Here is a 12918-nt window from a genome sequence, read left to right on the forward strand (position 1 = left end):
AGGTCCCACTTGTCAATTCTCGATCTTACAGCACAAGCCATTACTGTTCTATTCAGGAATTTTTCCCCTGTGCCCATATCTTCAAGGCTTTTCCCCACTTTCTCCTCTATAAGTTTCAGTGTCTCTGGTTTTATGTGAAGTTCCTTGATCCACTTAGACTTGACCTTAGTACAAGGAGATAGGAATGGATCGATTCGCATTCTTCTACATGTTAACAACCAGTTGTGCCAGCACCATTTGTTGAAAATGCTGTCTTTCTTCCACTGGATGTTTTTAACTCCCTTGTCGAAGATCAAGTGACCATAGGTGTGTGGGTTGAACTAATATCCACTAAATGGGACTCCCAATTGAGAATACTGGAGCCACACTGTCCAATTTATGACTACCAATACTGGACAATCCATTAGAATCAATACTGTCCAACTCAGCCAGAATAGACTGAATTCTATCATGAAGAAGAGAAAGGACAAAGCAGCATGGGAGGGAGGGAGAGGCTCTCCTCACCCCATCCTCCTCCTCAGATCCCACAGCAGACCGCGAGTGGTCTCAGGGATGCATCATTAGGGGTGTTATTACATCAGCATGTGTGACACAGGATCCCCACAAGGTCACACACAGCCTGCCTGCTCCACTTCTGTCCCTGACAGGGACTGATCTTCCTCTTTTATGGGAGGATATATGCCTATTGGACCCCAGCATCCACTTCCCTCCAAAGCATCTTGCTGGGCCCAGGAGTGATGCTTAATCTTCCTCTCCAGGAAGATGTCCTGTCCTGTGTATTCATAAACTCTGAGTGCTTTGGGATTCTCAGCAGCTGCTTATTTCAAAGCAACATTCTACACAGCTTAGCAGGCAGTGAGGGGGCAGGGGGCTGAGACTGAAAGCAGGCAGACCAGCAGGGTTCAGGGAAAGTGTTTCCTGATTTATAGAGTTGTGTCTTGGATGTTGGAGGAGGGATAGAGGGGGCCTTACTCAGGCAACTAAGCTATGATCCTCACCATGTGTGTAGCGTGATACCCATGTCTCTTGAAGTGTCTGCAAAACTTCAGATCCCAAGGTCTCACCTCTATGGGGCTGCACATCCTGCAGAGAGCAGCATGCCTGGTACTTTCTGAGAAGGGATTTTGCTCTGATGTTCAGGCTGAACTCAAAATCCTGGCCCCAAGAGAGGCTCCAGACTGAGACGACAAGTGACAGAATGCACTGCTCTTTGCTTAGGGATCTAAACCCTCAGCAAGCTTTCACATAAAGATTTCGGAAACTCTGATCTGAGGGCCTGAGGAGAGTTGATCACTAATGCCAATGGCCGGGCTGCTCTGGAGAACCACAGGAGACCCTGCGATCCACTTTTGGCCATGTACACAGGGGTGCCTTATACCACCTCTCTACTGACTTAGGACCTGAGATTTGCACAGGTTGGAGACCCCAGCTTGTGTTGGTTGAATTTTCTTTTTTTTTTCTCTTCTTCTCTTCTCTTCTCTTCTCTTCTCTTCTCTTCTCTTCTCTTCTCTTCTCTTCTCTTCTCTTCTCTCTCTTCTCTTCTCTTCTCTTCTCTTCTCTTCTCTCCTCTCCTCTCCTCTCCTCTCCTCTCCTCTCCCCTCCCCTCCCCTCCCCTCCCCTCCCCTCCCCTCCCCTCCCCTCCCCTCCCCTCCCCTCCCCTCCCCTCCCCTCCCCTCCCCTCCCCTTCCCTTCCCTTCCCTTCCCTTCCCTTCCCTTCCCTTCCCTTCCCTTCCCATCTTTCTCTCTCTCTCTCTCTCTCTCTCTCTCTTTCTTTCTTTCTCTTTCTTTCTTTCTTTCTTTCTTTCTTTCTTTCTTTCATCAGAAAGAAAGTGTGGGAGGGCCCAACTCACCGTGGGTGGGGCAATCACCGGGCAGGTGGTGTATCAGAAAGGTAGCTAAGCAAGCCATGGGGAGCAAGCCAAGAAATAGTGTTCTTCCATGGTTGATGCTTCAGTTCCTGCCTCCAAGTTCCTGCCTTTAGTCCCTGACCTGGTTTTCTTTCATGATGATCTTTCATGTAAGCTGTAAAATGAAATACCTACCCCCACCCCTGTTGACTTGGGTCATGGTGTTTACCAGAGGAATAAAAGCATACTAACAACACAGTTTAAACCTGTCACTTCCTTATAAAGGCTATGACCGCCACCCCCACCCCCCAGGTGCCTTCTGGTCACTCCCTGCCATGGAATTTGTTCACAGCTAAAACTATTTTGTTTAGTGATGGGTCTGAATTTCTCCTCTGTCTTGCTACTATAACCTTAATGGTCCTGTTTGTCAGCATGATGCCAGCACTCAGCATTGGTGTCAATGGGCACTGTCTGATGAAGGTGATATTATGGTTCATACCCAGAATAAACAACTCCAGAGGAGGCTCTGGGGGCCGAGCCAGGGCAGGCTGGGCTGTGGCCGTTCCACTCTGAGTCCTGGTGGTGCAGCCAGAAGGAACCAGTTTAGCATTGACCTCCCACTGCACAGGTGAGAAATGTGTTCCTGGGGATACCTCTGTCCGATTCCCTAGATAGAGTGATGGACCCGACACCCCACGCCTACACTCTCCCCTCCTCTCATCTGTTCAGTGGCACAATTCTTTTTCCCCCATCAGGATTTTGGGACCGAATCCCCCAGTGGACGTGTGCCCCAACTTTGGGACCAGAATCCCTCCTCTCCCCCTCTCTCCGTGACTAGCTGGCTGCCAGGAGACAGTGTTAAGCTATCAGCTACAGAAAACTTCCTGAAGTTTGAGTTGCACCTCCTTCTGAAGGAGCCTGTGGCAGTGATGGAGCAGTGAAGAAGTGTGAAGGCCTGCCTTAAACTCAGGCTCAGATCTATGAGGCTGGCTAGGCTCTTGCTTGATGCTCTGCTGAGTCACAGCTAAGCCTCTGCCTCTCCCCACCCCTGGTAGCTGCTAATTGCTTCTCCGGGGTGTGGCTCCCAAACATCCTCCCCTTACTCACTTGCAAACTCCCACCATTCCCATCTAGCTGCTGCAAGGACAACACAGGCTGACGTTGAGAGCTGAGAGAAGGCTGGGGCACATAAGGAAAACTGTTTTTAACTGTGTCTTGTCGGACCCAAAGAGAGATAAAACAGAGCTCAGGGGGCCTCCGAGTCTTGGAATCAAGTAATGTCTGGATCCAAGTTTGTCTTAGAAGTGAAGACTTCTGGGAAGGTCTTAGAGCAGTGGTTCCCAACCTGTGGGTCGCACCCCCTATGTCCTTCTCCCCCAACCCCACTGCCATCATATATCAGGCAACAAGGAGTTGCCTAAGACCATCCTGCATATCAGATATTTACATTTTTACTCGAAACAGTGGGACAATTACAATTAGGTAGTAGCAACAAAAATAATTTTAATGTTGGCAGGGAAGGGTCGCCACCAGGTGAAGAACTGTATTAAAGAGTCCTAGCATTAGGAAGGTTGAGGAGCACTGGCCTAGGCTAAGTGGAGAAAGCAGAGCCTGGGGGTGTGCTGCCTCCTCAGGAGAACCCTTCCCAACTCCCTGAGATGGACAGAAGGGAGATAGATCTGAGGGCAGCTCTGCTCCTCTCTGCCCAGAAACCATCCCACAGAGACTGTTGAAAAGGTAAGTCTGTGTGAATTCCTGTCTCACTTCTTTCTACATGTGTATTTTTCCCATTTATTCTCCCACTCTCACTCTCTATCGGGCATGTGCGAGTATGTGTGCGTGACCATGCGCATACAAACACATGCTAAAGCACATGGAGGTCAGAGGACAATTTGCAGCAGTCAGTTCTCTCTCTCTCTCTCAGCCATGTGAGTTCCAAGAATCAAACTCAGGTCATCAAACTCAGCAGCAGAGCGCCTTGACCAACTGAGCCATCCTGCTGGCCCCCTGAAGTTTCTAGTTTAATACGAGTCTCCAGATGAAGTCTGCTCCTACAGTTCAGTGCAGTCCTAGAGCAAGAATAGCTTGGGGAGGCGGAGAGGCTAGACTTAGAGCAGATGTCAAGATCAGCTCCTTGCCACAGCAGCAGGATGTGAAGCTTCCAATGAAACCTTCCAATGTCCAGCTTTTACAAAAGTATTTGTAGCATTCTGTGTAGGAGAGAATAAATGTAACAACAGCAACAAAGGGTAGAGAGGTAGACCCAATGCTGCATTGACAGACAGACACAAATGAGCAGGAGGTTCCAGAAAAATGTAGGTGATTTGTTTGGGCAGGAACTTGTACAAGATGAGAACAGTCTTGATAGGAAGTCATGAAATTATGGATTCTGTCCTTGAGTCCTAGACCAAAGAGTTTAAATTTCTTTCTCTGAAGATGACAGTACATTTGCAGGCACTCTGAAACCCAATGTATCATTTGGATGATGATGTCACAACCTCACCTTTGGACAAGGTTCCTTGCTTGGGCGCCACTTGATCTGTCCAGCAGGTCCAGTTATTCGAGGGTCTCAAGGGGACCTTCTCCTAAGAACCAAATGGGGGGAGGGAGAGACAGACACCAAGTGCAAGAACGACACGGAAGCAGTCTGAGTAGCATCAAGGTGTCTCTGTATTCAGCAAGGCTCAAGGCTTAAATGCACAAGCAAAAGGGGAAATACTTCTCAGCAGGAGGACTGGGGCAGCGGAAATGCACAAGCAAAGGAGGAAGTACTTCTCAGCAGGAGGGATGGGGCAGTGGAAATGCACAAGCAAAAGAGGAAGTAATTCTCAGCAGGAGGGATGGGACAGAGGAAATTTTTCTTTTGGCAACTACACAGGGAAGCAGGAACTTGGTGGTATCAGGGTGGTATCATCTTGTGGTCAGGACATCTGGCGCTGATTTAGGGCTCGAACATTCTGTGGTTGTTCTTAGAACAGTGCGTTGGTGGCCTGCTTTTGACCCCCTTTTCTTCTTGGGGGGCAAGGCCCAAGTCGGAGATCAAGACAATAGAGATCAAGACAATCGGAGATCAAGACATAGCTCCCAACAGATCCTGCCTATCCATGAGCATGGGAGATCTTTCCATCTTCTGAGATCTTCTTTAATTTTTTCTTCAGAGACTTGTTCTTATCATACAGAGACAGTTCTTATCATACAGATCTTTCACTTACTTAGATAGAGTCATGCCAAGGTATTTTATATTATTTGTGACTATTGAGAAGGGTGTTGTTTCCCTAATTTCTTTCTCAGCCTGTTTATCCTTTGTGTAGAGAAAGGCCATTGACTTGTCTAATTTTATATCCAGCTACTTCACTGAAGCTGTTTATCAAGTTTAGGAGTTCTCTGGTGGAATTTTTGGGGTCACTTATATATACTATCATATCATCTGCAGATAGTGATATTTTGACCTCTTCCTTTTCAATTTGTATAAGTGGATATTATCCCAGAAAGTCAGAATACCCAAAATACAATTTGCAAAACACATGAAGCTCAAGAAGAAGGAAGACCAAAGTGTAGATACTTCGATCCTTCTTAGCTGGGGGAACAAATTACCCATGGAAGGAGTTACAGAGACAAAGTTCAGAGCAGAGACTGAAGGAAGCACCATTCAGAGACTGGCCCGCGTAGGGATCCACCTCATGAACAACCACCAAACCAAGACACTATTGCAGTTGCCAAGATTTTGCTGACAGGAGCCTAATATAGGTGTCTCCTGGGAGGCTCTGCCAGTGACTGACAAATACAGAAGTGGATGCTCACAGTCACTCATTGGATGGAACACAGGGCCACCAATGAAGGAGCTAGAGAAAGTACCCAAGGAGCTAAAGGGGTCTGTAGCTCTACAGGAGGAACAACATAAACTAACCAGCACCCCCGGAGCTCCTTGGGACTAAACCACCAATCAAAGAAAACACATGGTGGGACTTGTGTCTCTAGCTGCATATGTAGCAGAGGATGGCCTAGTCATTCATCAATGGGAGGACAGTCCCTTGGTCTTGGGAAGATTCTATGACCCAGTATAGGTATAGTATAGCCAGAGCCAGGAAGTGGCAGTGAATGGGTTGGGGAGCAGGGGGAGGGGATGATAAGGAATTTTCAGGGAGGAAACTAGGAAAGGGGAAAGCATTTGAAATGTAAATAAATAAAATATCTAATAAAAAAATGGAGTGCTTCTTCTCATCGGAATCCTCCATGGTGAACAACACAGCAGGTCTTCCTCTAAAGAGCCAAGTCTAAGCTCCCACAGAAGGCCTCTCTGTGCTCCCAGCCACAGTTTCCACCAAGCCATGCTGCCTGCCAGGCAAGCCAAAGACTCACTTCCCAGAGGGAGACCCAGCTGGAGCTCACCTCCTCCCCCTTTTCCCTTCAGCCCTGGGCTAGATCCAGCCCTCAGGCCCCCACTCCAGTCTCAGCTCTTCTGAGGCATCCAGTGGCATCTGGAATGTCCAAGAGCCTGAGAACCTGTTGTCCTCAACTCTCTGCAGGCCAGGAACTCAGAGCCATCTCTGGCAGGTCTGCAGGAAGCTCAGGCTGTGCTCCCCGACCCTTGGAGAAGGGTCCTAGTGCTTTCCACAACCTGACGCTCTCCTGGCATCAGCATGGGTTACACACAGTCAAAACTGCTTGCTTGCATCCCACCTCACCCAGTGGCCCAAGCCCTGAGCCAGATGTAGGCCACCCTTTAACCCACAAACTAACATAGACCCTTTGGGTTCTCAGATACTGAACCATCAACTAAAGATAATACAGGTTCTAGCTCTAAGTCTACATGCACATAGGTAGCAGATGTGCAGCTTGGTCTTTATGTGCCCCCCCCCAAAAAAAAAACCTGGAGCAGGGGCTATTTCAAAGGTTGTCGCCTGAATGCGGGATATGCTGTTCTAGCTGGACGGCCCTGACTGGACTCAGTGGGAGTGGAAACCCCTAGCCTCACAGAGATTTCATGTTCCAGTGTTGGAGATGACCAGGCAGCCCCCACCCACTCAAGAGGACTAGGGGAGGGTAAGAAGGGACAAGGATTGTGGAAGAGACTGACTGGGAGGGAGCAGTGAGCCGGATGGGAAGTAAACAAGTAAAAAATAAAAAAAAATAAAAAAATATTTTTCTAGTAAACATCACATGGCACAACTGAGACTCCAATAAAACAATAATTTTTGACTTCAGTCTTCTATCAGATAAAATATTTTATTAATACATAAAATTATATATTTACATATATATATATAAAATAAACCTTTTCCTCACAGCCTTTGTCTGAATATGTCAGTGTGTGTTGGAGTGTTCAGCTCCAGCGGCATCTAGAAGAAAAGCAAGAATTATCAATAGTATCATCAGGCACATCATTGGTGGCATTGTCAGGAGCAACAGCAGCAGCATCAGTGTCATTATCATCAGGATCACTGTAATGAGAAACAGTGAGAAGGTGGAGGCTTGTTTTGTTAATTTTATTCTCAGCTGTTGCTTCCTTTGGAATGTTTGTTTCCAGGCTGATACTATCCTCACAAGTCAGAGTTCAGAAGAGCAGAGATAAATAGACCCTAATGTTTAACAGGAAGATTTCTCTGCTTAGCCATTCAAAAAACACAAGGTTTTCAATCGGATTGAAAAAAATTTTCCTCATTCCAGGATGGCAGACAACCAAGTACCATGGTCAGTTGTGTTGGTCTAAACTGGTTTTGTTACACTATGTGAAGTATTTTCATTAAGTTGGGAAAAGGAAACAATTTTTTCTGGTTCTAGGTAATGCTTAAATAGCATGAAATGTATTAATCATGACTATTAGTACCAAAGAGATCTACTTTTCTATCTAAAATAAAAGTTCATCTATTTTAAGCAACTACTGTGGTCTACCTTACCTGGTTTATCGTTTCTGTTGGAGGGAGGTCCTTGGCCATTTTCTTCATACCACACTTGCTGAATTCTATTTCTCATCCACATCATCATTGATAACAAGAATGTACGAAACCGCATCAAGGGCATTACGGGCAGCAGTGGCATATCTGGTGCCCAAAAAAAACCAGGACGCTGGAGAGTGGACAAGCTATGGCCAGTATGATCAGCTGACTCTAATGCATCATAAAAAACCTCAGCACCCTGAGCAGGGGCTATATCTTCAGGAACAGGAATGGGTTCCGCACCTGAAGAAAGAATAGCATACTTGTCTTATGCTGGAAGCAGTGTCAGAACATTCAGGTCATTTCTTTCAATGGAATCTAGGGAACAACAAGTGCAGGTACCAGGAGTAGGCTCTGGGTCACAATGGGGTGTGTCCCATGCATGCTCCATGTACAAATCTGAATCAGTTATGAAATCCAACCCAATGTCACTACCTGTTTCTGAGTCATATTTTTCATCAGATTCAGAACAGTCAGCAGGACTTGGGGAAGGATTCTTCAAAACATCATCAGGATCCCCACTTTCAGGAGTACTCTGCGAAGTAGTTGGCTCCACTTCAGCAGGAGCCCCATTGACAGCAGCACAGGTGGAAGAATTTGGCTCAGCCTCAGCAGGAGCCCTGCTGTCAGCAGCACAGGTGGAATGAGTTGGGTCAATGGCTGCAGGGTCCCCACTTTCAGGAGTACTCTGCGAAGTAGTTGGCTCCACTTCAGCAGGAGCCCCATTGACAGCAGCACAGGTGGAAGAATTTGGCTCAGCCTCAGCAGGAGCCCTGCTGCCAGCAGCACAGGTGGAATGAGTTGGGTCAATGGCTGCAGGGTCCCCACTTTCAGGAGTACTCTGCAAAGTAGTTGGCTCCACTTCAGCAGGAGCCCCATTGACAGCAGCACAGGTGGAAGAATTTGGCTCAGCCTCAGCAGGAGCCCTGCTGTCAGCAGCACAGGTGGAATGAGTTGGGTCTATGGCTGCAGGGTCCCCACTTTCAGGAGTACTCTGCGAAGTAGTTGGCTCCACTTCAGCAGGAGCCCCATTGACAGCAGCACAGGTGGAAGAATTTGGCTCAGCCTCAGCAGGAGCCCTGCTGTCAGCAGCACAGGTGGAATGAGTTGGGTCAATGGCTGCAGGGTCCCCACTTTCAGGAGTACTCTTCGAAGTAGTTGGCTCCACTTCAGCAGGAGCCCCATTGACAGCAGCACAGGTGGAAGAATTTGGCTCAGCCTCAGCAGGAGCCCTGCTGTCAGCAGCACAGGTGGAATGAGTTGGGTCAATGGCTGCAGGGTCCCCACTTTCAGGAGTACTCTGCGAAGTAGTTGGCTCCACTTCAGCAGGAGCCCCATTGACAGCAGCACAGGTGGAAGAATTTGGCTCAGCCTCAGCAGGAGCCCTGCTGTCAGCAGCACAGGTGGAATGAGTTGGGTCAATGACTGCTGGGTCCCCACTTTCAGGAGTACTCTGCGAAGTAGTTGGCTCCACTTCAGCAGGAGCCCCATTGACAGCAGCACAGGTGGAAGAATTTGGCTCAGCCTCAGCAGGAGCCCTGCTGTCAGCAGCACAGGTGGAATGAGTTGGGTCAATGGCTGCAGGGTCCCCACTTTCAGGAGTACTCTGCGAAGTAGTTGGCTCCACTTCAGCAGGAGCCCCATTGACAGCAGCACAGGTGGAAGAATTTGGCTCAGCCTCAGCAGGAGCCCTGCTGTCAGCAGCACAGGTGGAATGAGTTGGGTCAATGGCTGCAGGGTCCCCACTTTCAGGAGTACTCTGCGAAGTAGTTGGCTCCACTTCAGCAGGAGCCCCATTGACAGCAGCACAGGTGGAAGAATTTGGCTCAGCCTCAGCAGGAGCCCTGCTGCCAGCAGCACAGGTGGAATGAGTTGGGTCAATGGCTGCAGGGTCCCCACTTTCAGGAGTACTCTGCAAAGTAGTTGGCTCCACTTCAGCAGGAGCCCCATTGACAGCAGCACAGGTGGAAGAATTTGGCTCAGCCTCAGCAGGAGCCCTGCTGTCAGCAGCACAGGTGGATTGAGTTGGGTCAATGACTGCTGCAACCTCAGGCACAGGAATTCTATGCTTCCGAGGAATTTGAAGGAAGATAGGTGGTTTCTTTCCTCGCACCTATAAGGAAAATTGGCAATGTTACTTTTGATTTAAAGTTTCACTGATTTTATTCATTTTATCACCTGTCTGCTAATGTCAGAATCTCAATTTATAGTCCCCAAAATGTTTCTGTATTCAGACCAACTTCATCACTAAGGACACTCTCTGATATTCAGCAACCTCTGCTTCCTTTCTGCATGATGACTCAAAGGCCCAGAGTATCTAGAAATCTTAAATGGGGACCTGCTTAGGGTTATGCTTTCCTTTCTTCTGCTCTTTGCTACCTCACATCATCATTATCTGCAAATTGGAAAGATATAAAAAGAAAGGACAAAATGTGTCCTCTCCTGTCTTTATGACCTGAATTTTGAATTCCAGCCAGATGAAGTGAATAGGGCAGTGAGGTGCTTTGAGAACAAAATGAACCTCTCTCTTCTGCACTACACTAACCTTCCCCAGTGAATGATCTTCCACAGTTGTCCATTAGATACCTGGGATATCAGAACAGTAAAACTGAATTGTGAAATGCATGAATAAAGTATGTCACTACCTACAGCAGAGGGGAATTGCTGAGTTCCACGTATGGATTCTATATATGCCTTCCAAAATCTCACCTACTAACTCTATGTTCAAGTAACTTTTATGCACTAGGTGTAATTGTAATCTTTGATGCTTACTACCTCCATCCGAGTGATAACCTAGGCCTAGTCCTGGAAGCTTCTAGCCTGTGTGAAACTTAGCATAGGCCTAGAATATTTTCTGCCTCTCATACCTACTGCTGAATAAGCATACCGTTATTTCTGGTTCTTTTTCATCTCTGGCTGACTGGTTCAACTCAGGTGTTCTAGCTCAAAGCTGCTCCCCATGTTAACTGATTCAGTCTGGATTCTCTCTTGGCCTCTGATGTTTTTTGTTCTGCTTGACCTCAAACTAACTCGCAATTTTTTTCTAATCTTCTGACTCCTTCATATTCTCAGTTCATTCTGCCTTCACCTGTGTCTCTCTGGTTCTCTCTTCAATATATTTCTCTAAAACTCTCTGGGTAAAAATGCCTCCTCTCTCTGTTTCTCTCTGCACTACTTCTCAAGTAGCTTCCCTTTCCTCTTTCTTCTTGAGAGAGTTGAACATATCCTATTTAATCAAATCTTTCTCTGATTCATCAACTTCTCTGCCATGCAACTAGACATCACTTTCAAACAAGGTGCTTCCTTCTACAACCTAACGTTACCTTGATTGTTTAGGATTAAGGGTGTTTACTAAGGAAGTGTCTGTATTCTAGCTAGAGGGATTAAACTTTGGTGCAAAGGCTGATCACACAATAACTTGACAAGAGTATATTGAGTAAACAACACAATCAATCACAAGCACAGCATGATCAAATATCCTGCATCACCGTGACTGTTGTTACACAGAGAGGATGAATATAATGACCTGATCCAGCACCTCTGTGGTGGCTTGAATGTCAGAGGCTCATAGCCTCATATACTGCTTGCTCTCCAGATGGCTGACCTATTTTGGAAAGGATTAGGAGTTGTGCCCTTTTTGTAGGATATGTGTCACTGGGATGGGCTTTAAGATTACAGTACAGCTGGGCGTGGTGGCGCATGCCTTTAATCCCAGCACTCGGGAGGCAGAGGCAGGTGGATTTCTGAGTTCGAGGCCAGCCTGGTCTACAAAGTGAGTTCCAGGACAGCCAGGGCTACACAGAGAAACCCTGTCTCGAAAAACCAAAAAAAAAAAAAAAGATTACAGTACACAGGTGCCATTTCCACAAAGTTCTCTCTTTCCTGTGTGGGTCAAGGTGTGATCATTCTGCTGGTGCTTCAGTACCATGCCTGCTGCCTGAACCATGATGGTGATGTGTGCATCCAAATGGAACCATGAGCCCAACTTCAAGCACACCCTTTCTTCTGGAAGTTGTCTTTCTCATGGTCCTTTTTTACAGCCATGGAAAGTAACTAACATAACCATCATCTAGGTACAGTAGGAGTGACTTCAAACGTCTGAGGGATTCATTCCAAGCTGTGCAGGGGTTTTGCCCAGTGGATTTGGTCACAAAACAAGTGATCAAATTCCATAATGCTAGCTTAGATAGGCTATCCAGAGCACTCACTGATTCAGCCAGATACATTTAGGAAATGTGAGTGTTGAGAGTGGATTTGATGCGTCATGGCAAATAAGGTATCCATACATTTGTTGCTCTTTACACCTCCATGAAATTCATAGCTTATCAACCTACTTTTGCCCTTCAGTACCAGGTTTCATGATACTTACATGAAAAAGTCACATACTCTGCATCATCAAACAATATAACACAGAGAAGATTCAACAAAATAAGTTAAGAAGCACTGTTGATCAAAGGAAAAGGATGAGCAAGCATGCAATCTATGTGTCTTCAAACTGTTCAAATGTTAGAATTTAGTTCACTGGATTCACCAAGAATCATTATGGACTTTGAATACAGCAAAGCATGTGGAATTTTCAGGCATAGGCACGTTTTCATACACCATGAGCTACTGGACTCATTAGCCCCTTCCTCATTGTGTAAATATGCTTGAGCCAGTTATTAAAGAAGAATGAAAGGACCATATGATTCAAAATTAAATTTCCAGGACATCTGCCATTTCCATGAAGATAACACTGAAGATAAATGAGAGGACCCTGAAGAGATTTCTCTGAATTGTTAGTCACACAACAGGTGTATATTAACAGCATTTATTTACCAGAATACTTAAATTCATGATTCAAAATAATTTTTATCTTAGGGGTTTGTATACATGTGTTTTATTACTCTGCCTGTGTTATGCTTGCCTGTGTATTTCTCCCCTCCCTCTCTCTCTCTCTCTGTCTCTCTGTTTCTCTCTCTCTTGTGTGTTTCTGTATGTGTGTGTTTGTGTGTGTTTGTGTGTGTGTGTGTGTGTGTGTGTAGACTGGAGGGAAATTTCAGGAGCTGGCTCTCTACTTCCACAGAGTTAGAAAGAGGCTCTGACCATTTCTGCTGCTCCGTATGGTCTAATCTGTCTAGCTTGTGAGTTTCAGG

At 46.5% G+C, this 12918-nt stretch overlaps 1 protein-coding gene across 1 annotated transcript; it reads right to left on the reverse strand.

Annotated features, from left to right (window-relative positions):
* Window positions 1–7128: 7128 nt before the first annotated feature.
* LOC147002504 (uncharacterized) lies at window positions 7129–10362 on the reverse strand. Its single transcript, XM_085843496.1, has 4 exons — window positions 10329–10362; window positions 8219–8950; window positions 7745–8026; window positions 7129–7186 (listed from the first exon to the last, which is right to left on the reverse strand). Exons 1-4 carry the CDS (start codon window positions 10360–10362, stop codon window positions 7152–7154), a joined length of 1083 nt encoding a protein of 360 aa, XP_085699622.1. The 3' UTR covers window positions 7129–7151.
* Between the last annotated feature and the right edge of the window lie 2556 nt (window positions 10363–12918).

This window comes from Mus caroli, unplaced genomic scaffold (genome assembly GCF_978045245.1).
Source record: "Mus caroli unplaced genomic scaffold, Mus_caroli_1 scaffold_10, whole genome shotgun sequence".
Classification (NCBI taxonomy): domain Eukaryota; kingdom Metazoa; phylum Chordata; class Mammalia; order Rodentia; family Muridae; genus Mus; species Mus caroli.